The sequence below is a fragment of the Equus quagga genome, chromosome 5 (genome assembly GCF_021613505.1).
Source record: "Equus quagga isolate Etosha38 chromosome 5, UCLA_HA_Equagga_1.0, whole genome shotgun sequence".
Taxonomy (NCBI): Eukaryota; Metazoa; Chordata; class Mammalia; order Perissodactyla; family Equidae; genus Equus; species Equus quagga.
In genome coordinates, this window is record NC_060271.1 from 60032064 (window position 1) to 60059918 (window position 27855).

At 42.9% G+C, this 27855-nt stretch overlaps 1 protein-coding gene across 7 annotated transcripts in view; it reads left to right on the plus strand.

Moving 5' to 3' along the window:
* Positions 1-2119: 2119 nt before the first annotated feature.
* The window catches only part of KANSL3 (KAT8 regulatory NSL complex subunit 3), a 56673-nt gene continuing 30937 nt past the window's right edge, over positions 2120-27855 (plus strand). For 5 of the 7 annotated variants that reach the window (XR_006888486.1, XR_006888483.1, XR_006888484.1 and 2 more), the window contains exons 1-11: positions 2315-2632; positions 3241-3505; positions 6172-6342; positions 16801-16891; positions 17031-17216; positions 23558-23689; positions 23938-24054; positions 24294-24395; positions 24503-24574; positions 26037-26111; positions 26289-26446. Coding sequence is in view for 3 of the 7 variants with exons in the window: in XM_046660341.1 (XP_046516297.1) it covers positions 3291-3505; positions 6172-6342; positions 16801-16891; positions 17031-17216; positions 23558-23689; positions 23938-24054; positions 24294-24395; positions 24503-24574; positions 26037-26111; positions 26289-26446 (1319 nt within the window). In the remaining 4 variants the exon portion in view is untranslated. Of the gene's footprint in view, positions 2204-2314; positions 2633-3240; positions 3506-6171; positions 6343-16800; positions 16892-17030; positions 17217-23557; positions 23690-23937; positions 24055-24293; positions 24396-24502; positions 24575-26036; positions 26112-26288; positions 26447-27855 lie in introns of those variants that run through there. The other 2 variants (XM_046660342.1, XM_046660343.1) reach the window with 2 other exon arrangements.

The window sequence follows — 27855 nt, forward strand, 5'->3', positions numbered from 1 at the left end:
CTTATTGCTGTAGGCATGGTGAGGAGTGGAGCTGTGAGGGGTTAAACACCTAGTTTGCAGAGCCAGATGGCTGGGTTCCTATTCTGCCTTTGATACTTACTAGCTGTGTGACCTTGGGAAAAATACTTTACCTTTCTGAGTATGACTACAATAGAACCTAGCATTTAAAGTCTTTGAGAGGATTAACTGAAATAAGTCATGTATGTCACTTAGAGCTTGTTTGGCATTCTCCAAATGTTAGCCTTATTACCACAATTATAAGTTAAGCATTTATGTAGATTAAAAGGAAGTATGCCTGGTCAGTGCTATATCCTCAGCACCTAGCACAGTATTTACCACATAGCAGAATTTAAGAAATATTTGTGATTGAATGAAGGCCAAGTGTATCCTACAGGATATCAGAGGAAGGAGAGGCATTAAAGAGAAGAGATGGCCCACTCTTATCAATTGGCAGTGACAGCCTGGAGTCCTGTATGGAAAAATGATATTGCAGCTGCCTCTGGGTTCACAGGTAGAGTGGACTGTGATTGATTAATCATGTCTGCCATGGGCACAGGAAAAAAACCTGCAGCACAAGCACTAACGATTTGACATCCCTGCTGTAGAGAAGGCTCAGAGTTGTGTTGAAAACAGTACAGAATTGTGAAGTGACAACTTGCTCCTTCTCTCCACTGCCGGCCCTGCTTTCCTCTAGGCACTCAGGACTCTGCGTGGCATTGCACAGGCCCTCCGGAGCACTGTGTCTTTCTTTGGGCTGGTGTTGCACCCTGTTTCCGTCAGCATTACAAGTCAGTAGGCTCACTCCTGCCCTGATAGAGCAACCAAAATGAACCAATCCGCTAATCACCCTGAAATGACTGGACTTGACCCCTGATTGTGTTTTCCATCCCAGGGACATCTGCATTTAAATCTAGCTGGGGCTGGTGTGTGTGTGCGCCTGTATAGGGATGGGTGATGGATCGAACGCCACAGGGGCCAAGGAGGCCTACTGAAGCTGGCCAGAGCACGGGCATAAGCAGACCCCACGCCTGCCACACCAGAAGGTCAGTCCAATGCTGCCACAGCCTCCAATTTTTCAAGAGAATCCAGAAATCTGGATTTTTACATGAAATCTCCCAAGTTTAAAATGTTTGCAGTTAAATAAAATTTTAAGAGAGTAATGTGCGGGCTAATGAAAACAGTGTTGGGTGTATTTGGCTTATTTGCTATCTCTGCACAGGTCCTCACCAACCTTTCCAATCCTTCTGCAATGGCCTGGTCCTTCAGAGCCCAGCCTCAGGTGACTTCCTCTTCATGACACCACCCCCATCCTCTGGTCAGGAAAGCTTTCTTCTAGAACACTCTGTGGTCCCTCATGGTAATTACCATCTTGAAATCTATTTATGTTTCTGCCAGGCACCATGCATTACCCATTTCATTCTCTCAGCCACCCAGTGAAGTGTTTGCGCATTTAGAGATGAGGGGACGCTGCGGTCTTGCTGGGGTCACGATGCCAGCTAGTTAAGTGCTGGAGGTGAGATTCCAACCCCCTAAGCCTGCTCTCAGCCTTGAGGGGCACTGCCTTCCCTTTATCCTTCAACTCCATACCGGCGGGGCCCTGGTCTTGATTCATCTCTGCAGGAACCAACACCACTCTGGAAAGCTGGATAAATGTTCCTTTTCCTTTTATTTAATACACTTTCTTTTTAGAGCAGTTTTACGCCCCCAGCTACCTTTTAGTTTAAAATTTATTCTAATTTTTATCGTGGTCATTTCTAAAGAGTAAATTCTTAACGAGCACACGCAGCGGCGCCCCGTCCCCACCCCCGCTCTGGCGGAGGTAGAAAGTCGGTTGCGCGCCCTCCCACCCCTGGCCACGCACCGGGCAAAGGAACAGCGCAGGGCGGGCAGCGGGAACCGGGGCTGCAGGAGCCAGCCTGCTCCTTTGCCCAAGCTTTCCCTGCTGAAAATGCAGGAGGCGGAAACTCCGGACTCTGCGCGGACTTTCGGCCTCCGAGACCGGCGCGCGTTCCCGGCTCTCCTCTTCCCGCCTCCCAGGCCGCCGCTGTATCCTTTCCGGGTTTTCCCGCTCACCGCTCCTCCCTTCCCAGGCCGCAATCCGCTTCCGCGTTTTGCCGGGGCCCGGAGCGCCGGGGCGTGGAGGCGGTAACGCGCACGCGCGCGGGGTCCGGCCCGGGCCGAGCGCGCGGCCCGGAGATTGCGGGTGAGGGCAGGCTCGGCCCGGCGCGGTGGCGGGCCCTGGGAGTCGCGGCCGGGTCGGAGCGGGCGGGGGGCTCGGCGAGGGCCGCAGGGCTCCCGGGGCATGCGGGGACCGGGAGCTGGAGCCCGGGGCCGGGGCGGCCGGGGCCGGACGGCCGTGTTGGGCGGGGGGCGGACTTGGGCCGCGGTGACGCGGGCGCCGGGCCGGGGCAGGGCCCGGGCGGGCGGGAGGCGGGTGCGAGGCGGCTCCTCCTCGTCGCGAACTCTCGGTGACCTTGGCCAAGTCCCTTCATCCTCTCGAGCCGGCGCCTTCGTCTGTAAAGTGCGAGTTATGAGCCCTGCCGACTAGATGGGCCGTTTTGAGGTTCCGTGGCGAGACCCCCGCGGGGTCCGTGGAGTAGCGGGCGGTTTGCCTGGACGAGCCCGCCCCCGGGTGAGGGAGCGAGGGCTTCCTGGGGCAGCGTTTTGTTGCAGGCTTTGGGGAGGCGCTCTCACGGGTATATTTTAAAACCTCCAGAGTATTATGAAGTAGTTGCAAAACTTTTGTTTAACGTAGAACAAGAGCCTTCCAGGGCTTTCGAGGCCCGGGCTGCCCCGCAGTCGCTGCGGCGCTCAGGCTCCGGCTGCAGAGACGGCTCTGTGAAGCTTTAGAGGGTGGGAGGGAGCAGAGACCCTTCGCTTGGGAGGGATTAATATTTTTGATTCCTCTTGCTTGCCCAAACCCTTCCCGTCCGCGTAGAAAATTCTGGCGCCGGCCAAGCAAGTGTAGTATCTGTCATGTGAGGCCTTTGGAACAGTGGAGCCGCTCAGCCTTCCAGTTAGCGAATTTTGTAGAGGTCGGGTGTGGAGGAGCTCATGGTGCCATAGCCTGTGTTGGTGGTGCTGTGGGATCTCAGGAACCCTCCCTGTGGGGCGGCAAGCATCTGCTGTGTAATGGATATTCAATTATGATGATAGACGGTCACAAAAGTAAGAAGCATGTTAGATGTTCTAGGTTGGAAGAGTATTTGAATTGACTTAAACTGAAACTCTTTGCTGCAGGTGACTAGCATGCAGTTACCCATTCTCTGACTTGCTGCCCTGTTACTGACATGGCCCACCGGGGTGGGGACAGGGACTTCCAGACTTCAGCGCGGCGCATGGGCACCTCGTTGCTCTTCCAGCTGTCAGTGCACGAACGGGAGCTGGACCTGGTTTTTCTGGATCATAGCTATGCCAAGCCATGGAGTGCCCACCCGGATGCCAGTAGTGCCCGCCCCACCCGCATGCTTTTTGTTACTCCCCGGAGGCAGCACGAAAGTACCATGTGAGTTTGGGCTTCTCTCCTGAGGCCTGCCGTTGACGTCATTGGGCGGTGATCAGATTGTGGCATTTAGGATTCTATGTGGGAGATTATAGAGGGGGTTCGGGTGTTTAATTCAGGCATCTCTCTTAAGCATTGTGAGGCTATCAGGCTTATAGGTGGACATCTGCATTCAAGCCATCTAAGGAGTTAGGAAAGCAAGATGTTCAAAGGAGGGCCAACAACCTATTCCACTTAGATAATAGGACTTGTATGGAAAGAGGAGATTGAAGAGGATTATTTAGCTGGTGAAGAAAAAGACTAAAGAGTTGGTTTTTTAAAAAATTTTTTATTTTTCCTTCTCCTGAAAGCCCCCCCAGTACATACTTGTATATTTTAGTTGCGGGTCCTTCTAGTTGTGGGATGTGTGACGCTGCCTCAGCATGGCCTGATGAGCAGTGCCATGTCCGTGCCCAGCATTTGAACAGGTGAAACCCTGGGCTGCCGAAGTGGATCGAGCGAACTCAACCACTTGGTCACAGGTCAGCACCTAAAGAGTTGATTTTTAAAAATTGCCGTACAGGATTAGACTCATTCCTTTAGTCCAGTGTTCTGGCTTGTCCAACACTGGCAACAGTGACCTTTTTACGGTAATGCAGTTTGCTTTTTCTGGCTTCACCTGCAAAGTTTAGGAGCATATTCCCAAGACCTTGCTTCTCTCTTAGCTTGTTACAGAACTGTCACCCATGGGTTGATCTAAACCCTTCTTAGGTCTGGTTATATTTTCAGCTGGCCTACATTATAGGGTAAGAAATTTTTTCATAAATTTACTGTGTAATATGTGACACAATTACATTAGGCCTAAATAAATTTGTTTACCAATTCTTTTGAGCTTTAAGGTATTCTAATTACTTTACATTTCAAGATTGTTGATGTATTTTATTTTGATGATCACATCATGCCCTTAATAATTTTGTAAACTTTTTTGTTTGTTTGTTTTAATCTGACCTAATGTTTAATCTTTCCTCTAGCACAGGTCTTAGGTTTGTTGGGGAATAGAGATCTTATATTTTGCTACTTTAGGTTCCCCAGTGAGCCTTAATAAGCTAAAGGTACCGTGATGTATGTATTTTAAACACATGTCGAATAGTGGTTTTTGTTTCATTTCCCAATGAGGGCAGCATTTTGTTGGCTTCTTTGGTTGTACAGGGCATGGGATCTGTGACTACAGGGAATAATCCAGCTTAATCCTGATGCCTCTGGCCTAGGGCATAACTGAAGAGCTCCTTCAAATAGAATTTGAAGTCTTTTTTCTCTTAGTTATGTAATAGCTTCTTGCTAACATTGAAACTCCTATGTTGATATCTCATGATATTTTCTTAAAGTGAGATTCTTTGGACTTGGTCATTTCAGTACTTAGAAAATTATTTCCTCTTATATACTGTCTCCATATATTGGCCCTGAAAGTAGGAGTTTGGCACATTCTGGGAACCCTTTTTAGGCCATTGTGTCTAGAATATGGTTGCAATGGGGGTGTAAGTGGGAGCTAGGGGAGAAGTTGACAGAGGCTGCCTCATGTAGGAATTTGATTCTAAGAGTGGTAAGAAATTGTTGAAGGGTCTTAGACTTCCTGCTTGAGCAGCTGGGTGATGCCATAAGTTGGGGAAGACAGGGAGAGGATAGGTTTGGAATGGTGAAATCGAGAGTTCTCTTTTGGGCATGCAGGTCCAAGCGCCCAGCTGAGTGTCTGGTCCAGACAAGATAATCAGCTCTTTCACCTACCACCAAATCTAGCTGCACATTGTTTCACTTCATTTCATAGTGATGTAATTGTTCCAGCCATTGGGAACGGGTGCAGTAAGATCATCGAGGTCAAAAAGTTAAAGTGGCGTTTGGTAGACAGCCAGTAGACCAGTTTGTTTGGCGTAGTGTCGTGAGTCACAAAGGTGGTACGGTGAAGGACCCTTATAGCACTTTTACAACACTTTAAACTTATACAGCATTTTAAAATATGGAAGATCCCTCACATATCCATTTCCATTTGTTTTTGTTCTAGGCTCCTTGTGCAGTGACTTAAATACCTAAGGTGTCTACATTTCAGGTGATCTGTCTTAGGGAGTCATAGGCTTTCACAGCATATAATTAACTATCAGTTGGCTTGTTAATGAAAGGGAAAGTTTATGTGGATAATTTAAAACGCTAGACCAGCACTGTCCAACAGAACTCTCTGTAGTGGTAGAAATGTGTATCTGTGCTGTCCAGTATGGTAGCCACTAGCCACATATTTCTGTTGAGCACTTGAAGTGTCGCTAGTGTAACTGAGGAACTGAATTTTTAATTCTCTTTAATTTTTATTAATTTAAATAGTTGTGTGTGGCTTATAGCTATTGTACTAGAAAGCACGTTTAGGCAGTCAGCTATTTGCTTATGTAATATATTTGTCTTTTTAAAAAAAATAGCTGTTTGTCATTTTTTGCGTGGACTCGTTTTAAAACGACTTTGTGTTCCCCTTGCACATACCAGCATGTCAGAGGCCAGAGATCTAGACAAGTGTGAGAAAGATGACTTTGGATCCTAATTTTCTTCTTAATTATATTAAAGAGACATTTTTTTGGCAACCCGATGATCATTAAACACCTGTGTTGTGTGAAGTACATGTGGCCTGGTCCTATTTTCTCACCTGTTTACAGTGAATCAGACGTCCCAATAGACGTGGAGACAGTCACAGCAACCCCTGTGCCACTGTATGACAATCAGAAGGCGCGCAGCGTGATGAACGAGTGTGAACGGCACGTCATCTTCGCCAGGACTGATGCGGATGCCCCTCCCCCACCAGAGGACTGGGAGGAGCATGTCAACAGGTAGGCCGCTCCTCAGGTGGACTGGTCACTACTGGATTAATGGTCACCACACTGTAGATGTTTTGTATCATCGTCATCAAAACACATTTGTTAGGAGTTTATTTCATTTGCAGTCACGCAAGTCAGAATATTCTCTTAACTCTCTGTATTGTAACTCTCAGCTTCTTAAGAGGAGGGCTTGTATCTCAGCCGTCTTTGCATCCCTGACACCTAGGACACTGCCTGGCACATAGTAGGCATATAATAAATGTTTATTGAATAAATAAATGAATTAAATTGGATGGATATGACTAGCTCTGTAGCTTATGTAGTGCAAATTATGGTATCGGAGTTACTCAGGCTACGAAAAAAAAACCCCAAACCATTAAATAAATGTACGTTTAAGTATAAGATACTGTATTTATATGGGCTATAACTCAAGTAATGAAAACATTTTGGGAGTCATATGAAAAGCTAACAGATGTTTGATTTGAGTGGCTTTTAAAAATAGGTTTACAGTCTGTGGTTTTGAGGGAGCACTTCAGCCCATTTTCATGAATTTGCTGACTAGTTTTGTTCCTGTGCTTCCTGCTGACCTGGGGGCCTCAACACTCCTCTTCAGGTCATTTGTCATTCATTTGGCAGACATTTATTTATCTTTTATTTATTGCATAATGACTTTATGAAGATAAAATTTACATATACAATTCGCCTATTTAATTTGTACAATCAATGTGTGTTTTTAGTATATTCATCACCCCACTCAATTTGATGAACATCTTCATCATCCCAAAAAGAAACTCTGTACCTCTTAACAGTCACTTCCCATCTCCTCCCAACCCCTGGCAACCACCAGTCTACTTTCTGTCTCTCTAAATTTGCCTATTCTGGACATTTCATATAAATGGAATCATACACTATGTGGTCTATGATGGACTTCCTTTGCTTAGCAGAATGTTTTCTGGGTTCATCCATGTAGTAGCATGTATCAGTACTTCCTTCGTTTTTATTGCCGAGTGATATTCCATTGTATGGATATACCACATTTTGGTCATCTATGCATCCATTGATAGATATTTGGGTTGTTAACACTTTTTGGCTATTGTGAATAATGGTGCTACAAACATTCATGTACTTGTTTTTATGTGGACATAGTTTTCAGTTCTCTTGTGTGTATACCTAGGCGTGGAATCGCGGGTCATATGGTCTCTATGTTTAGCCCTTGAGGCATTCCCAGACTGTTTTCCAAAGGGGCTGTGCCATTTTACATCCCCACCAGCAGTGTGTGAGTTCCAGTTTTTCCACATCTTTGTCAATGCTTGTTATTATCTCTCTTTTTGTGTTAGGACCATTCTAATGGATGTGGAGTGACGTCTCATTGTGGTTTTAATCCGCATTTCCCTGGTGGCCCGCTCTCTCTATATTTACCTACTATGTGTAAGGGAACGTTAAAATGCTTACATCAGGAGTTGGTAGGTGGTAAACTTGCCGTAATGTTGGAGAGCTCTTTTTTTATAATAACAGAAGAGAAAGAGGTAATTTGGTACGAAGGAGGGTAGGAAAGTTTGAGGCAATTGGCCTGATTTATGAGTCTGGTCGGAAACAGGGAACGAGAGTGAGCCGGTGTGCTTGTGTGATCAAGGTAGTAGCTGTTGAGGGAGGAGCAGTTCTGTACCCTGATTGAAGAGCGTGTGAGGCACTTGTTTGAGGTCTTGAATTGGAGTTACTGTTGTGCCTTAAGAGGGAGAAATGCTCTCCAGAGCTTTAGATACAGAGGAAAACCCTGCTGTGAATGAAGATCAACTACTGGAGTACTGCCTAGGTCAATGAATTCAGCAAAACGGCTTATCACCATTGTTAGAGTTAATAATAATAAAAATAGTGACCAATGGTAGTAACAAAAAAGAACTACCATTTGTTGAGTGCTTCCTAGGTGCCAGGCATTGTGCCAAGCTCTTCATATGCGTTCTTTCTTTTGATCCCCACAGTGACTCTCCAAGGTCTATCCTGTCTTCATCTCTATTTTACACGGTGAGGAAACTGAGCTCAGGGAGTTTAAGAAACCTTAATTAGGAAGTGATGGAGCAGGGATTTGTTCAAAACAAGCAGTCTGACTCCAGAGCCCAGTGTTCTTGGCTACTGTACCCGCTGTTTAAGGGCAGTAAAGAGAGAGACCAGTTAGTGGTGGCTGAACAAGGTGACCTCACAGAGTTGTGTCTCCCGTTGTGGTGTTTACTGATTGCCTTGTCCTCAGTTTGCAATTTCAGTAACTGCACAGGAGAACTGCATAAAGTTTTTTATCAGTTCACCCAGGGTCGTGATCAAGAGGTTTTAGGGGACTCTTCATACTTGCCAAAGTCATCAGAGGCTTAATAATACACATGAATACAATTTCTTAATTTATAAGGAGAAATATAACTGCAAGGCAGATGAGACAGTAGGGTGGCCTGGCCAGAGCACTGATTCTCAATGGGAGAGTCTGGGAAGCCATTCAATTCCAGAAGTGGATGGCTAGTGGAGAGTCTGCACAGGAGGCACCCTCCTTCAACAAGGTAGCTGGATGCACCCATCTTTCCTCAAAGCAAGATGGGACCATAGCCTAGGTCAGGGCACACCCTCACCTGCCCAGTCCTGCAGAGATACAGTGACAGGTTCTTATCGTTGGCTTGTCTTTCTCCATGTGGACCTCCATCTTGTTATGACATTCCCACAGATTGATATGCTTAGTTAGTGCTCAGTTTATCTCAGATTATTTGTTTTTTGGTGTCTGATGAGATTTTGGAGGTGTCCTTCTCTCATTAGCAGCAGGCTTAGAAAGCTTCTCTTCAGGTAGGTCACTTTTGCACACAGCTAATTTGGTTATTTGCTGCTACTTACTGGCTTCAGTTCTGGAGGTCACCATCTTGTGACCTTGTCCCTGGATTCTGGATCTGTAGCCTATTTGGAGGTTGCAGTTGCCTCTGCTCTGATTATAATCATCTTGTTGCCGTTCTTTCCCTTGACTTGATTGTTAAATTGCTGCTTCTTTTCTTCCTGTATAAAATCATGTGAAATTACAGTTTCCCACATCAAGAACTCATGGACTGTGGGACAGCTCCCTAGAAATCTGTTGGCCTCAGAGCTTACTGATTATCAGTGGAGTCAGAAACTTAATTTTCTTTGTTAGTGCTCTTTTTCCCCCTCTTGAATTATTTCAGTAGAAACTGCCTTCAGATAACTTTCTGAGTGTAGAAAATGAAGTCCCCCCGCCGACTCTCACTTTCTCTGCTAAAGCCTGATGTTTTGTGAGACAGTTTAAATCCCCCTTTCCGCCTGATTGAATTGTCTAGAGCAGGGGTTGGCAAACTGTGGCCCATGTGCTGAATCTGGCCCATTACTTGTTTTTCTATGGCCCATAAGCCAAGAAGGTTTTTACATCTTTAAGTGGTTGGAAAAAAATCAAAAGAAGACACATGAAATTCCCATTTCAGTGTCCGTAAATACGGTTTTATTGGAACACAGTCATGCCCGTTCATGTAGGTGTCTGTGGCTGCTTTTGTGCTACGACTGCAGAGTTGAATAGTTGTGACGGAGACCATTTGGCCACAAACTCTAAAATACTTACTATCTAGTCCATTACAGAAAAGGTTTGCTGACTTCTGGTCTAGAGCATGTTCTCGTGTCTACGTGCCAAAGCCATGACGTGCAGAACCTTTGAAAGTGATTTACGTTTGCTGGTGTACTAACGTTGTCCTGAAGAAGTTGGACTTGCTTTTTTTCCCAGATGTTTGTCAAATACCAAGTTTAATTAGATGTACAGCTTTTGAAAGACATTTAACAAAATACTCCTGGCACACGATACTTCTCAGCATTGCTCAAATGGATTTTAGACATTTCCAGCTTTTTAGTAAAAGAATCTAGTGTCCTAAAGCAGGTTGTTATATCTTAGGAATCAGAACTTCTGAATTCAGCCAAAACAACCCCATTCTCCTTTTTTACATTTACTCTAATTATATCTCTCAATATTGTATGTATCTATCTGTGCATTAGTCTTAGGTTGGATGTTTGACATTTTGAGTCCAAGGTGTTTGAGTTGTTTATTTTCCCTCTTTTCTACCCCCCCTTCATTCCTTCCTTTCTCCTGGTATTTCCCCCACCTTTCCCCTTCCTTCCGTCCTTCCTTTCTCCTGATGTTTAAGCAAAGAATTTTTATAATCTGAAAAAGTAAGAGTGACCTATTCTGTCTCTCTGATGTTCTTTGTCCCTCCTTGTTTGACTTCTGGTTAAAAAAAAAAATCCTTTTAGATATTTTAGTATTGAATTAGTCTCCCTTGAAACAGTATCAGAGAAAGAATAATTACCTTTGAGAATACCAGGCTCTTCTAGGACCAATGTGAATTTTTGGCTGCTTTGGATAAGATGAACCAGAGGTCAGAACATCGTTCAGGTTAGTCAGAGCATGAGAACGTAAGATTATCTGAGCTCATCTCAGAAATGAAGAAAAGGCATGTTTGCACTCCTGAAAATTGAATAGGTTTCGGTGGGGACACACTGGCTCACCACAGTTCCCGTCAGCTATTTGACTCCTTAGGCTTGTATTTAAAATTCTGTCTCCTGTTTTTAAAATTTTCCTTAATTATATCTTTTGCATGCTCTTTATCTTAATCTTGGGTTAGATCATTTTTTTTTCTTCCCACTTAATTTTACAGCCTCCCACGAAGCTGACAAAATATAGAGAACATGTTTCAATTCTTGGAATCACTTTGTTATGTATCCAGCAACAATCCTAAGAACTTTTTCTGGAATTTTAGACTCTCAACGTTGTGGTTTTTCAATTTAATTTCAGCTGTCATTGGTGTATGGTAGTAATTTCTAAATAGCTTTCTAGCCTCTGCCCCCCCTCCCATTTTGTTCACATCATTTTGGGTTTCAGAATAAATACAGAATAAGAAAAACAAATAGAGAAGACATCCTGTTACAAAATAAAGAACAGGATAATTTTGGAAATGCTGTTGGTGCCTCATAAATAAATTATACCTCATTCTCTGTCCTTGGAATTAAAATTTGCAGCATGATCAATAGGCTTTGAGAAAGCTCAAGAGGTTGTTAAACATGAGGAAATTTACTCATTGCTTAACCTGCTTGATTATCAGTGATCATTGTTGCTGGACGTAAGGCTGTGGTGTAATACTGCTTTCAAGATGTCGCAGGTTATTTATACATATTATTTTCACAGAACTGGTAATTTGAAAATTTTAACACGGATAGCCTTTGCTCTTTCATTTCCACTTCAAGAAATTTATCCTACAGAGATACTTCCACAACCCTATAGAGATGTAGATTGATGTGTGTATTGGTGGGGAAAGGAGGGATGGTCACAGCAATGTTTATAAAGGAGACGCAACCTAAATGCCCACTAATAAAGTAGAAGCGGCCGTTCAAAACAAACAGGTGTTTTAATATGGAAATATATCCATGTATTTCCAGAGAGCTTTTTAAAACTACTTGTGGGAGTCCTCTGCCTCCTACCCCCACCACCAAATCCCCAAACCCGCCTGAGAATCACTGTACATCAGAGAGATGCTGGTTGCGTGAGTGTGTTGTGCATTTAAATAACGTGAAGGAATATGAGGTTCAGAACCAGTGGGCTGGAGCTGCTGGTCCCCACAGCCTTTCTGGTGCCAAGGTCGTCTGTGTCCCAACATTGAGTTGAAGCTTCCACTGCCCGCCTCCCAAGTCCAGAATCTCTCTGCATATCAAACCACAACAAAAGCTGATTGGATCCTGATGAAGCAGCAGGAATTAAGCCAAGAGAACTAGGGGAAAATAAGAAAAAGGACAATTCCAAGAACCTCAAGGCTGCTTTTATTTTTTTTTTTTTATTAATGTTATGATAGATTACAACCTTGTGAGATTTCAGTTGTACATTTTTCTTAGTCATGTTGTGGGTACACCACTTCCCCCTCCGTACCCTCCCCCCACCCCCCCTTTTCCCTGGTAACCACCGATCAGATCTCCTTCTCAATATACTAATTTCCACCTATGAGTGGAGTCATATAGAGTTCGTCTTTCTCTGACTGACTTATTTCGCTTAACATAATGCCCTCGAGGTCCATCCACATTGTTGTGAATGGGCCAATTTCGTCTTTTTTTATGGCTGAGTAGTATTCCATTGTGTATATATACCACATCTTCTTTATCCAATCATCAGTTTCTGGGCATGTAGGCTGGTTCCACGTCTTGGCTATTGTAAATAATGCTGCGATGAACATAGGGGTGCAACGGACTCTTGAGATATCTGATATCAGGTTCTTAGGATAGATACCCAGTAATGGGATGGCTGGGTCATAGGGTATTTCTATTTTTAACTTTTTGAGAAATCTCCATACTGTTTTCCATAGTGGCTGTACCAGTTTGCATTCCCACCAACAGTGTATGAGGGTTCCTCTTTCTCCACAACCTCTCCAACATTTTTCGTTCTTGGTTTTGGATGTTTTTGCCAATCTAACGGGGGTAAGGTGATATCTTAGTGTAGTTTTGATTTGCATTTCCCTGATGATTAGCGATGATGAACATCTTTTCATGTGTCTATTGGCCATATTCATATCTTCTTTTGAGAAATGTCTGTTCATCTCCTCTGCCCATTTTTTGATCGGGTTGTTTGTTTTTTTGTTGTTAAGCAGTGTGAGTTCTTTGTATATTATGGAGATTAACCCTTTGTCGGATAAGTGGCTTGTAAATATTTTTTCCCAATTAGTGAGCTGTTTTTTTGTTTCAATCCTGTTTTCCCTTGCCTTGAAGAAGCTCTTTAGTCTGATGAAGTCCCATTTGTTTATTCTTTCTATTGTTTCCCTCAACTGAGGAGTTACAGTGTCCGAAAAGATTCTTTTGAAACTGATGTCAAAGAGTGTACTGCCTATATTCTCTTCCAAAAGACTTATTGTCTCAGGCCTAATCTTTAGGTCTTTGATCCATTTTGAGTTTATTTTGGTGTGTGGTGAAAAAGAATGGTCAATTTTCAATCTTTTGCATGTGGCTGTCCAGTTTTCCCAGCACCATTTGTTGAAGAGACTTTCTTTTCTCCATTGTAGGCCCTCTGCTCCTTTGTCGAAGATTAGCTGTCCTCAAGGCTGCTTTTAGTGCCCTCCACAGGGTTACAAAAGGCGGGAGGCTTTGGAGGTTAAGGGGATTTAGCTGTAGCGAGGAGAGCTGCTGAAGACAAGGTGCTTCTCATGAGTTCTGTGCTCATGGACTTTGGCTGCTCTCTTGTACCTTTTGCTCCCGTCAGTAATCATAGCTAACCTGAGTTTTTATTGCTGGAAGGAAGCTGAGACATCATCCAGTCCTTGTCTGTTTTACAGTCAAGGAGACTGAGGGCACACAGCCAGCTCTTTTTGCAGAACTGGTTAGAGTCCTGGCTCCTAGTTGGTGTTCTCCTGGACTGTGTAACTGTGGTAAGTTGTTAAAATGGAGATGTGGTAGGTGGAGATTTTATTTTATAGGAGAAGAAGTTGGACCATTTTCCTTCTTTCTAGAGGGTATTTACTCTTTCCGAGGACAGTGGGATGGTTATACGAAGTGAATAACAAAGGGTAGTTTGTCCTCCATCTGCACATTTACTGGGCCGCGTTGCTGGTATTCTTAGAGAGATGACTTGTGGGAAGAAGGGTATCTGGTTGGTGGGGTGTGGTGGAAAGGGTGCTAGTTGGTTAGAAAGTAAGAGAGATTGAGATTGTTGAAGTCGTTTCAGGCAGCTTCCCTGCAGTTTGACCCTCCTGGTGTGGTGAAGGCTGTGGTTACAGTTGAGCCTAAATGCTTTTCAGTGCCCCTGCTGTCCAGTGCCCAGGTGCCTAGTGTGGTGGGCAGGGGGAGGGTTTGAGTTTGTATTCAGCTATGTACAGGACTTGGAATGCAGCATGCACACAATTCTTGCATTGATTTATTCAGCAGATGTTCACGTCCCTACTGTGTGTCACACACTGTTTTATGTGCTGGGGATGTACCACTTGAAAAAAGCCAACAAAAATTCCTGCCGTCTTGGCCTTTACATTCTAGCAGAGGGAGACAGACGAAAATAAACAAATAAAATGGATAGAAAGCGAGGTGGCGATATGGCTGGAAAGGGGGAGAGGGAATCTGGAGTGGGAGTAGGATGTTGGCAGTTTAAAATAGGGGTGAGTCAGGGGAAGCCTCAGTAGAAGGTGACATTTGAGCAGTGACCTAAAGGAGATTGGAGCCATTGTTTCAGGTAGAGGAGTGAATGACAAGGGCCCGGTCCGTGATGCGGGAGCAGGCGTGGTGTGTGTGGGGGTGGCGGGCTGTACAGTGAAGCCTTGTGTAAGCCGGGCGGTCATGGATGACGAGGTTGGAGAGGCAGTGGGGTGCAGACAGCCCATTGCAAGGATTTTGCCTTTTGACTGATTGAAATGGTGTCACTGAAGGGCTTTGAGCAGAGTGACATAATCTGACGTGTTTTTTGATTGAGTTTTTCCAGAGTTGATTTTCCAAATTGACTTTCCAAAGGTTGTATTAATTTACATTTCCATCAACAAAGTGTAGAGTGGCCTATTTTCTTACACTCTCACAACACAGAGGATTCTTAAACTTCTTAATTTTTATTCATTTAATAGGTAAAAACTAATATTTTATTATTTTAATTTGTATGTTTGATTTTGAAGGAGGTTGACTGTACTTTCCTTTGTGAACGGCCTTTTCATATTCTTTGCCCATTATTTTTGTTTTGAGTATTTTGTCTTTTTCTTAATAGTTTTCTAGAGGCTTTCTCTATTTTAATGGAATGGCAATTATTTTCTCATTTTTGTTTTAACTTTATGATACTTAATTTTTTTCTTCACAAAAGTTTGAAATTTTTAGGTAGTTATATTTGTCTATCTTCCTTTTATGGCTTCTAGGTTTTAGGTCACACTTAGAAAGTCTTACTCATTCTAAGATAGTTTTATATATGTGTACATATATATATATATATATATATATTTTGTCATTTACTTCCAATGTTTAATTTTTTTTTTTGCTGGGAAAGATTTGCCCAGAGCTAACATCTGTTGTCAATTTTCCTCTCTGTTTTTTTTTCCCTCCCCAAAGCCCTGGTACTAGTTGTATATTCTAGTTGTAAGTCCTTCTAGTTCTTCTGTGTGAGCTGCTGCCACAGCGTGGCTAAGGATGGGTGAGTGGTGTGGTTCTGCAGCCGGGAACGAAACCCAGGCACCGGAAGTAAAGTGTGCTGAACTGTAACCACTAGGCCATCAGGGCTGGCTCCAATGTTTAATATTTTTAATCTGTTTTACATAGTTGTGATTTATTTTTTTTAATGACTATTTTTTCCTAGTATTTTGGTAACTTTATTTTTTAATATTTATCTTTTCCACCTGAAATTTATTTTGGTATAAAGAGTGATGTGTAGGGATCCAGATTTGCTTTCTCCCCTTGGCTAGTGGTTGTCTCAGCCCTACTTACTTTATCCCTACTGATTTGAAATGCTATCTTGATCTCATTCTGGGTTCTCATTTGGATCTGGCATCCACTTAAAATTTTGTTAAGGTAATTTAATCACCAGTTTATGGCAAGGAGAGTTGGTAAACAAATATTAATTGGCCATCTTCTATTACCTTTCTCTTGCTATCTTTAGGCAGATTACTGGCCAGAGTTGGAGTATCAGAGTAATTAAGATTACCGGAAGTGGTGTGGAAGGGGGCTTTAACAAGCTCCACCCCACTGTGCCGGGTGTGATGAGTGGGGACAAGAGCAGCAGGACAAGTTTTTAATTGCAGGGAGTACAGCTGAGTTGGAGGAGGACACATAAAGCTGTCCGTAAGCAAGGTAGACGTGTGTATGCCAGTGTCACATGCTGGGATGATACGGTGTCAACCTACATGGAGCAGACCATTCAAAAGTAAATTTGTTAATTGTGTGATAAACAGAAAAAATATAAAAAATATACGTGGAAAAGGGAGCAAGATTAGTGGGGGGGTGGAAGATTAGGGAGTGAGAGAATGCCACCTCATTTCGTAAATTTCTGTTGTATTTTTGTTCGTAAATCTAATTTAAATAGGCCTCTTATCTTAGTTTGAGGTTTTAGTACATTAAAATGTTTGCGCATCCTGTCTGCCTTCTTATGTGAAATAGTAAACCTGTGAAATTCAAATAAGTCTGTGCAGTGGTGCCATGCTTTTATTTGCTAATGGATCATTTTAGCCACTAGGTAAATAATTAGCTTTGCTAGCTCTAAAAAGACTTGATTCGTGACTGGTTTTGACTTGTAGTGTGTGTATTAATACAAGTGTAAGCTGAGGTGACTCCGTGGCAGGATTGGGGCCAGAATCTAGGTCTTGTGCTTTAGCTCAGTGGTCTTAGATTAAGCTACTTTGAGTTATAGTGTTTCATAGTGGGAACAAAAAACATGGCATAATCTTCTTTGTACAGTGTACCTGTATGGGGAGTGTCCCCTGAGTTTGACTTAATTCCTCTGAGTTTCTCTTACAGGACTGGCTGGACAATGGCCCAGAACAAGCTATTCAACAAGATCCTCAAAGCCCTGCAGTCTGACCGGCTTGCCCGCCTGGCCAACGAAGGGGTAAGACTCCAGAAATCTGTCCACAGTGGGCAACTCTCCCTGGTTCAGGCCTCACTGGTGGACTGACTTGTTGCCCACCCCCCACCCTCACCCTAGTTGCTAATAAGGTGGCCCTCATGTTTTATCCCTCCACGTTCAGGCTTGCAATGAGCCAGTGCTGCGCCGTGTTGCTGTGGACAAGTGTGCAAGGAGAGTGCGGCAGGCTCTGGCAAGTGTGAGCTGGGACACCAAACTGATCCAGTGGCTGCATACCACCCTGGTGGAGACCTTGAGTCTGCCCATGCTGGCAGCCTACCTGGATGCTTTGCAGACGCTGAAAGGGAAGGTAAGGCCATGATTGACGTCTGCCCTGTCCTGGGGTAGCCAGCCTCTGTTACGGGTTCAGGAAGTGGGCTTGGGCAAGGAGGGCATGACTGAAGCTAATGGGTTTGCTATTAAAAATAGGAGACATGGTATCATTTCATGTTTTTGTCTGATGTAAACGTCTGCAGCTCTTCTGTCTCTAGGATGAGGTGTGGGGCCTGAAAACCTGAGTACGCTTTTAGCGTATACAGCCCTGTGGCTTGTGGTTTGAGTCACTTCTGAGGTGAGGTGAGAAAAAAATGGAATTATCTCGAAGAAGATGAAGGGAGGAGTGTTGAAAAGGGGGCAAGAAGCAGACCCTTGGTGCTGAGTGCAGGGTGGGGGCTGGGGAGATGTTCTAGAGCTGGAAAGTACAATAAGGCCTCAGTCTTTCTTCATCATGGGGTGAGCCTTCAGTAGCAACACTCTGACTTTAATAATTCTTTGTAAAATGAGTCATGACATTTTCCTGCTTTCTTACTTAGACAATATTGCACAAAGTTAAACTTATTGATGATTCCAGTTTATTGTGATATCAGTTACTGCCCTGGACTGTGTTCACGTGGCGGAATACAGGTTCTGGTTGAGACTGTGGCTGACCTTATGTGGATCACTAATTAGCTGTGTAATCTTGGATTAGTGTCTCAGCTTCCTTATCTCTAAAATATGGCTAATAATACCTAAGTAGGATTTTTGTGAAAATCAGTTAATTCAGATAGAATGCTTGACACAAAATTCGGCACATAGTAAGCGCACAGTAATAACTATTAACAATTATATAAGTGGTACCTTCATAGGTTCTTGAAATTTTTGGAATGTTTTGCTCCAATACAAGATGGCCTCAGACAACTGGGGTTAATTCAGTTCTTGACCATTTTTTTAAAAAATAGTTTTTCTTTCTTCTCCTTTGTAGGAAGCTGGCCCATTTGGCTGCTATAATTTGCTTGGCCAACAGATTCCCCCCAGCCATAGCCCCAAAATTTTCAGACTCGTTTCCTACTTTTTTTTTTTTTAAAGATTTTTTTTATTTTTTCCTTTTTATCCCCAAAGCCCTCCGGTACATAGTTGTGTATTCTTCGTTGTGGGTTCTTCTAGTTGTGGCATGTGGGACGCTGCCTCAGCGTGGTCTGATGAGCAGTGCCATGTCCGCGCCCAGGATTCGAACCAATGAAACACTGGGCCGCCTGCAGTGGAGCGCGCAAACTTAACCACTCGGCCACGGGGCCAGCCCCTCGTTTCCTACTTGTTTTTAAGTTAAAGGACGCTGTTTGTTTGAAAGCAAAAGAAGGCTGGTTCAGTGCAGAAATAAAACAAATCTCAGGACTAGATGCATTAATGATATGCATGGTAGGAAGTTTGACATTAATTTATTCATTCAACAAATATTTATTTCGTGCCTACAATGTGCTAGGCACTGGGGTGAGAAAAACAGAAATGCTCTCTACTCTGATGGAGCTTATTTTCTAGTGGAGAAAGAGAAAAAATAGTCCCAGACTTCCCCCGTATTGCTTCTCTGCAGTAGAATCCCTGGACCCAGGAGGTGAATGGTGGGCAGCCATGGGCGCAGGTGGGATGAAGGGCCAAGATAAGTCTCTGGCAGAGAGTGGTGGCCTGTGAGTATTTGAAGCATTTAAATGTTCTTCACAGCATACTACCTATGGTGAAGGTACAACATTGCTGGATACGCTCCAGGGAGTGCCTTGTTAGTAGTGGCCAGAGTCCCACTTCTCTGTGACGCTGCCTTACTTTGCATGGCCAGCATGACCTGGATGTAATTTCCCTCATAAGGAAGTGCAGTGCTTCCCCATTTAGGTTACTATCTTGATGTTCCCCAGTGAATGAGGTGGTGGTCAGGTTGTATGAGCATGACAGACCACTGAGGAGACTCCACAGGTGTACACAGTAGCATGCTCCCCAGCCATGCTGCTAGGTTCGTGCGGGTTAGCTGGAATGGCAGAGGACATGCTAGTGCACCAGCCAGCCAGGGCCTTAGACAGCAAGGCACTGTCCACCCCAGGCCATGCTCTCAGCAGTGTTTCCTCTACCATCAGCCTCTTATTTTCCTGTGACTCAGATTCACTTCAAATACTTTGGTTGTTTCCGAAAACTTAATGTACCTGCTGAATGAAAATGCAGGTGGCTGGGATCTTGCTCCTGGCCCAGCTACTTTCACCATGGATCCATTGTAAAGGGAGCAGAGACTGTATAGACCCTAGCCTCTTAATTGTCTGTTGAGAGTGATGCAATGCTGGGAAGATCAGGGAAGCTCGTTCTGCCTAGGTCCAAGCAGAGAAGTGGTTATTGATTAATTATTTCTAAGTATTCTATATTAACAGTGAATTTCAAGGCTTTGTCATTTCAGAGGTGTACTCTACTGCCAGGTAAAGTCTAATTTAGATCAGATCCTCCGCCTCAAGGTGTTGAAGGCTTCAGTTATAGAGTAAGTTACAAAGAAACGGCGAGTTTGGAGTGAGGATCCTTGGCAGTTTGGCCCTAGCCTTTGTTACTAGCCTTATGTCCTACTTCCTTACTCGAGTCCTCAACTTCAGGCCATCTGCGCCTAGAACAGGCCCCGTACATTCTTGCTTCTGTCTGGTGTCTCTCGTTGGAAAGCTTTACCCCATCTTCCATTGGAACTCTTGAGAGCTCATCTCACTTCACATGCTGTATCTTCAGTTCATCTCCTTGTTCTCTGTGGGATGGTATGAATCATAGCAGTGTGGGCCTTCTGTTTCTTTATGGCACTTATCAGCCCCCTTTTGTTATGTGTCTGTTTGTCTTCGTTACCTCTTGTAGATTAAATTCCTTTGCGTGACTAGCATGGTGCCTTGTAACAGCAGCTGTTGCATAAACATTTGCAACACTTGTTTCCTGAATTAAACTGAGAAAGTCTCTTAATATTCCCCTACTTTCTCGGGTGGAAATCTGTTTAGTCTTGCTTTTTTAAAATTAGAAACACTGTCTGCTTGTTATTGCCTGGAGCAGCTTATCTTCTTGTACTGTCTTGGAACTTTTTTTAATATTGAGGTATAATTGACATATAGCGTTATATTAGTTTCAGGTATACAACATAATGATTTGATATTTCTCTATATTGCAAAATGATCACCACAATAAGTCTAGTTAATATCTGTCACCATACAGAGTTTCAAAATTACTTTTTTCTTGTAATGAGAATTTTTAAGATCTACTCTCTTAGCAACTTTTAAATATGCAATACAGTATTATTAACTATAGTCACCATGGTGTATATTATATCCCCTATTACATGACTTATTTATTTTATAACTGGAAGTTTGTATCTTTTGATCCCCTTCACCCATTTTGCCCACTCCTCAGCACCCCCTTCTGATAACCACCAATCTGTTCTCTATATCTGTGAGGCTTTTTAAAAATTTTTAGATTCCTCATATAAGTGATATTTGTCTTTTACTGTCTGATTTATTTCGCTTAGCATAATGCCCTCAAGGTTCATCCATGTTGTCACAAATGGCAAGATTTTCTTGTTTTTTTTTTGCTGGATAATATTTCATTATATACGCCACATTTTTTAAATCCATTCATCCATTGATGGACACTTAGATTGTTTTCATATCTTGGCTGTTATAAATAATGGTGCAGTGAACATGGGGTACATATATCTTTTTGAGCTATTGTTTTCATTTTCTTCAAATAAGTACTCAGAAATGGAGTTGCTGAATCATACGGTAGTTCTATTTTTAATTTTTTGAGGAACCTCTGTATTGTTTTCCATCGTGGCTACACCAATTTACATTCCCACCAACAGTGCACAAGGGTTCCCTTTTCTTTACATCCTTGCCAAGACTTGTTAACTTTTGTCTTTTTGATAATAGCCATTTTAACAGGTGTGAGGTAATATGTCATTGTGGTTTTGATTTGCATTTCCCTGATGATTAGTGATGTTGAGCATCTTTTCATTTACCTGTTGGCCATCTGTCTTTCTTCTTTGGAAAAGTGTCTATTCAGATCTTCTGCCCATTTTTATGGATTGTTTATTTTTTCGCTATTGGGTTGTATGAGTTCTTTGTATATTTTGGATCATTCCTCTTATCAGATATATAATTTGCAAATATTTTCACCCATTTGGTAGGTTGCCTTTTCATTTTGCTGATGGTTTTCTTTGCTGTGCAGAAGCTTTTTAGTTTGATGTCATACCACTTGTTTTTGCTTTTGTTGCCTTTGCTTTTAGTGTCAAATCCAAAAAATCACTGGCAAGACTGATGTTAAGGAGCTTACCACCTATGTTTTCTTTTAGGAGTTTCATGGTTTCAGGTCTTACGTTCAAGTCTTTAATCCATTTTGAGTTAAATTTTGTGTATGGTGTAAAATAGTCATCCAGTTTCATTCTTTTGCATGTGGCTGTCCAATTTTCCCAAAACTGTTTTTTGAAGGGACTGTCCTTTCCCCATTGTGTATTCTTGGCTCCTCTGTTGTAGATTAATTGACCGTATATGCTATATACGCATGGGTTTATTTCTGGGCTCGCTATTCTGTTCCATTGATTTGAGTCTGTTTTTAAGCCAATACCATACTGTTTTGATTACTATAGCTTTGTAATAAAGTTTGAAATTCAGGAGCGTGATGCCTCCAGCTTTGTTCTTCTTAAGATTGCTTTGGCTGTTCAGGGTCTTCTGTGGTTTCATACAAATTTTAGGATTGTTTGTTTTATTTCTGTGAAAAATGCTGTTGGAATTTTGATAGGGATTACCTTGAATCTGTAGATTGGGTAATACGGACATTTTAACAATATTAATTCTTCCAATCCATGAGAACAGAGTATCTTTCCATTCATTTGTGTCTTCAGTTTTTTCATTAATGTCTTGTAGTTTTCAGTGTACAAGTCTTTCACCTCCTTAGTTAAATTTATTCCTAGGTATTTTATTCTTTTTGATGCAATTTTGAATGGGATTGTTTTCTTAATTTCTCTTTCTGCTAGTTCATTATTAGTGAATAGAAATGCAACAGATTTTTGTATGTTGATTTTGTATACTGCAACTTTACTAAATTTGTTTATTAGTTCTAAGAGTTTTTTGGTGGAGTTCTTAGAGTTTTCTGTGTATACTACGTCATCTGCAGACAGAGGCAGTTTTACTTCTTCCTTTCTAATTTGGATGCCTTTATCTCTTCCTTCCCTAATCGCTCTGGGTAGCACTTCCAGTACCATGTTGAATAACAGTGGCGAGAGTGGGCATCCTTGTCTTGTTTCTGATCTTAGAGGAAAAGCTTTCAGCTTTTCACTGTTGAATATGATGTTAGCTGTGGACTGAACTTCTACAACCCACATCACCATAGTACTCTTTTTTCTCCAGTTTCTCAAAAACTTTGTTTTTCTGAAAACTACCTCTAACATTTAAAGATCTTTCCTTTCCCCTAGGTCACTTTGACCTTTTGTGAGTAGCATGGAATTCACACAGATATTTCTTCTCAGTGTAAGCATCAGCATGTCTGAAACCTATATTTACACATCTGTGAGGTCACATTTTTGGTGAATAGTGAAAAACAGGATATGGTATAAATCACAGTATAGTAGGATGTAATATTTTGGGCACAATAACAGATTTCTCTAACATGCCACAGCTTGGAGGCAGTATTCTAGAACAAAATGCAGAATTTTAAAAAAGTTTATAAAATCAACTAATATTCATTGAGGCAATGTAGAAAATACAGAAATCTAAAAAGGAAAAAGTCATCCATAGCTCCATAAAGATCACCATTAACATTTTGGCGTATTTTCTTACGGTATTTTTTCTGAGTAGAGGTAACTTTTATATTTTCTGTTTTACCTTTAACATTTTAGCAAAATTATTTTCCTATGTTATTACAGATTCTTTTAAATATTTCAAATTAAACTTAATATCTAATTATGTAGATAATTTACTTACTTGCTCCCTTATATGTGCATTTAGGTTGTTTCTACTTTTTGATTATTATTGAGAGTGAATTTGTCTTTTGCATAACCCCCCCTCTCCTGAGAGTGTGTGTTTGTATTTGTGTTTCTGATATATTTTGTTAGGAAGGGCTCTCAGAAGTAGAATCCTTTAAGAAAGGGATAGGAATAAATTTAAGTTTCTTGATGTGTATCACCAGATTGCTTTCCAAAGGATAAAACCCACTTACCTTTAATGGTGGGAGGGAGGCATACTTTTTTAGCCATCCGGTTATTTGTGCTTTTGCTCCTGAGGAAAGTTTCAGAGGCTTAGCGTCACTGCGGCTCATAGTGGAGCGCTTCCTCCAGGCTGATTGCTGCTGGTGGGCAGGTCTTCTGCTTCACACTGGGAGCATCTTTGGTCTTCTTGCTTCTAGATCCCTAGCTTGATTGACCGGATGCTTGTGTCATCCAACACGAAGACCGGGGCGGCAGGAGCTGAGGCCTTGTCCCTCCTGCTGAAGAGGCCCTGGGACCCCGCTGTGGGGGTGCTTTCTCATAACAAACCGGTAAGTTGGGCGGCCCAGGACTTAATTATGGCGCATGAAACTTTTAGAATCCCGTCTTGGAACCTTGGCAAGAGGATAATGAATGGCTTGTTTAACTTTTTTCATTAATAACTGGTTATGTGTAGTGCTTGACATAGTTTCATAAGCAAATCAGCATTAGTTGGGCCAAGAAAGGTATTGGGATACTTGGGATTTTGTGGAGGAACATGTCTCACTCACTGGTTCTCTGGTGGGGTCTTTCTCCTTAGAGCAAACTCCCTGGCTCTCCTCTCATTCTCATTGCCTCGTCTGGGCCCTCTAGCTCCGTGTTCCCCACCTCACGCCGCCACCGCTTCTGGCAGTCTCAGCTGTCCTGCTTAGGCAAGGTATGTGTGGGGCCAGAGGACCTCTCGTGGGTGGAGATATAGTCTTGGGGGCTGGAGCAGACAGAGTGCAGGACTGGGTCAAAATGGATGAACTTAAATGTGGAGCATCCCCCACTTCTCTTTTTGTTTGGAATTGGATGGTGCTTATCCAGAGTAGAAGGGATCTCTGGTAGGTTAAGCAGAATTGAGAGATTTGAAACTTGCCTCTATTGGCATGGCTGCCACTTTCTTTCGTTTAGGTCATCCCTGTAGCCACCCATCTACTGAACAATGGTTGTGGGGTAGGAGTTTTGCAGTGTCTTGAGCATATGATCGGGGCAGTGAGAAGCAAAGTGCTGGAGGTGAGAATGCCCCTGTTTCAGTTCACTGTGGCGCACCCAGCATTCTGGGCTTGTTCTGTCCCCATCTGTGGCCTCCTGTCTTACTTCTTCCTTCTGTTCCCACGAAGGTTCACAGCCATTTCCCCCACAAGCCCGTTATCTTGATTGGCTGGAACACAGGAGCTTTGGTGGCCTGTCATGTAAGTGATTCTCGTCTTATGTGGTGGTTGTCCTGGGGTGGAGTAATGCTGCTACTGCTGCTGAAGGCTACCATGGGGGCCTTTTACGTTCCAGGCACTGTGCCAGGTGCTTTGCCTATGTGATTGCATTTAAACTGTAGAAGACAAACTTCGTTTTTTAACTTTATTGTGGAAAATTTTAAGCAGAAACTTAAAGTGAGAATAGACTAGTATAATAAACCCCCTGTGGGGTCAGCCTGATGGCGCAGCGGGTAAGTGCGCACATTCTACTTTAGCGGCCTGGAGTTTGCTGGTTCGGATCCCAGGTGCAGACATGGCACCGCTCATCAAGCCATGCTGTGGTAGGCGTCCCACATATAAAGTAGAAGAAGCTGGGCACGGATGTTAGCTCAGGGCCAGTTTTCCTCAGCAAAAAGAGGAGGATTGGCAGATGTTAGCTCAGGGCTAATCGTCCTCAATAAATACGTTAAAAAAAAAAACAAAAAAAACCCTTGGGCCCCTCACCCAGCTTTACCAGTGATCAGCTCAAGGCCTGGCTTTTTACTTCTTACTCCTGTCCACTTTCTCTCTCCTCCAGTTATTTTAAGGAACATCCCAAATATCATTTCATTTGTGTATATTTCAGCATGTATCTCTGAAAAAAAATTCCTTTTTCTTCCCAAACATAAGTACTATTCTTCCACCTAAAAGGACAAAACAAAACAATAATTCCAGCAGTTCCAGCAATAAAAGCAGACACTTTGAAGACTTCTAGCAGGCAAAAGTTTTAATAACTCTGGAATTTGATGTTGTGTTCATGTTCTTTCTCTTTCCAAGACATCAAGGATCCTTTTCTTTATTATTTTATATACAATTCTATGTATATTAGTTGCGTAAGTGTCCCTGACCTGTCCAAAGCCCCAGTTCTCAAGTGGATCAAATAAACAAAGTCTGTGCTGCTTCACATGGTCTAGTCAAGGGTGACGTCTAAGACCACAAGAGGAAGAAGGCCATCTCCTCATACGCCCTGGTCCCAGGGATGGCAGAACTCAGCGACTGCTCTAAGAAGTTTGAGCAGACTGGGAGCTATCCATTAAATTCAAAAGGGGGAGATTTTCTTTACTTAAGGGAGAAGAGCAACATTTGTGTTCTCCTGATTGCATTTCTTATTGGTGGAGGGAAAAGCGAGCAGGAGCACTCTAGTCTAGGGAATTGACAGAAGTATTAAACCTCCCATCCTATGGTTCAGCCCTCTGCTGGGTTACTCTCAGGGCCCCAGTTCTCTGGGTGGTGGCTGCTTGTGGAACAGTACGTCTTGTGTTCTGTGCTCTTACTGCTGCCACTGTGACTGGTACCCATGGAGTTAGGACAGGGAAAGAGGAGATGGGACTAGCTGGTAGGTTTGGATCACCCCTGGATTCTGCGTAGGAGTAGCTGCAGTGATGTCACTTGACCTTGAGACAAATTGTTTCATTATTTCCAGGTGTCAGTGATGGAATATGTCACTGCAGTTGTCTGCCTTGGGTTTCCTTTGCTTACCGTGGATGGCCCCAGAGGGGTAAGCATGGGGTGCAGCTGATTGCTGGGTCATTGGGAGGTGCGAGTAAGGGACTGCATGCCTCAACCAAGCAGGTGCTCAGCGACTGCAGTTGCCCAGCTGACTCCTGAGCAGACTTGCCAGGTCAGTGCTCAGTGAATATGAGCCAGCCAATTGTAAAACCTGTACCTGTTTTAGGATGTGGATGATCCCCTCTTGGATATGAAGACTCCAGTCCTGTTTGTCATTGGTCAGAATTCCCTGCAGTGTCACCCTGAAGCCATGGAGGACTTCCGGGAGAAGATTCGTGCTGAGAACAGCTTGGTAGTGGTTGGGGGAGCTGATGATAATCTCAGGTGAGTGGGTTTCCTGAGAGCTGCAAGAGAGCCATGTTGCAGTGTTAGAGAGATGCCTGTAAGGGAGAGATGTAACTGTAGACTAATCTGGTTCAGTGGAAGGGGGATGGTAGAAAACATTTTAACTAACAGATTTATAAAAAGTTTAAAAAATAGTACAAAAAAGTCCCATATAGCCTTAACCTGGATTTCCCAAATGTTGGCATCTTACGTAACCAAAGGATAATTATGAAAGTCAGGAAATTAACATTGATTCGATACTATTGTCTAATCTACAGACTCAGATTTTGTCACTTGTCTCTCTAATGTCCCTTTTCTGGTCCAGGATCCAGTGCAAGATCACAGGTTACTGTTAGTTGCTGTGTCTCCTCAGTCTCCTTTAATTTGATGCTGTTACTCAGTCTTTCTTTGTCTTTCATGACCTTGACACTTTGAAGACTTCTAGCCAGTTATTTTCTAGGCTGTCAATTTGGGTTTTTGACTTTTTATTTTTTTTATTTTTTTTTTATTGAGTTATTGATAGGTTACAATCTTGTGAAATTTCAGTTGTACATTAATGTGTGTCAGTCATGTTGTAGGTGCACCACTTCACCCTTTGTGCCCACCCCCCACCCCACCTTTCCCCTGGTATCCACTAAACTGTTCTTGGTCCATAGTTTTAAATTCCTCATATGAGTGGAGTCATACACAGATTATCTTTCTCTCGCTGGCTTATTTCACTTAACATAATTCTCTCAAGGTCCATCCATGTTATTGCAAATGGAATGATTTTGTTCTCTTTTGCAGCTGAGTAGTATTCCATTGTATATATGTACCACATCTTCTTTATCCATTCGTCTGTTGATGGGCACTTAGGTTGCTTCCACGTCTTGGCTATTGTAAACAGTGCTGCAATAAACATTGGGGTACACAGGACTTTTGGGATTGCTGACTTCAGGCTCTTTGGATAAATACCCAGTAGTGGGATGGCTGGATCGTATGGTAGTTCTATTTTTAGTTTTTTGAGGAATCTCCATACTGTTTTCCATAGTGGCTGCACCAGTTTGCATTCCCACCAGCAGTGTATTAGGGTTCCTTTTTCTCCGCAACCTCTCCAACATTTGTTGCTATTAGTTTTACATATTTTTGTCATTCTAATGGGTGTAAGGTGATATCTTAGTGTAGTTTTGATTTGCATTTCCCTGATGATCAGCGATGATGAGCATCTTTTCATGTGCCTATTGGCCATCAGTATATCTTCTTTGGAGAAATGTCTGTTCATGTCTCCAGCCCATTTTTTGATTGGGTTGTTTGATGTTTTGTGGTTGAGTTGCGAGAGTTCTTTATATATTAAGGATATTAAGCCTTTGTCAGATATATGACTTGCAAATATTTTTTCCCAGTTAGTGGGTTGTTTTTTTGTTTCAATC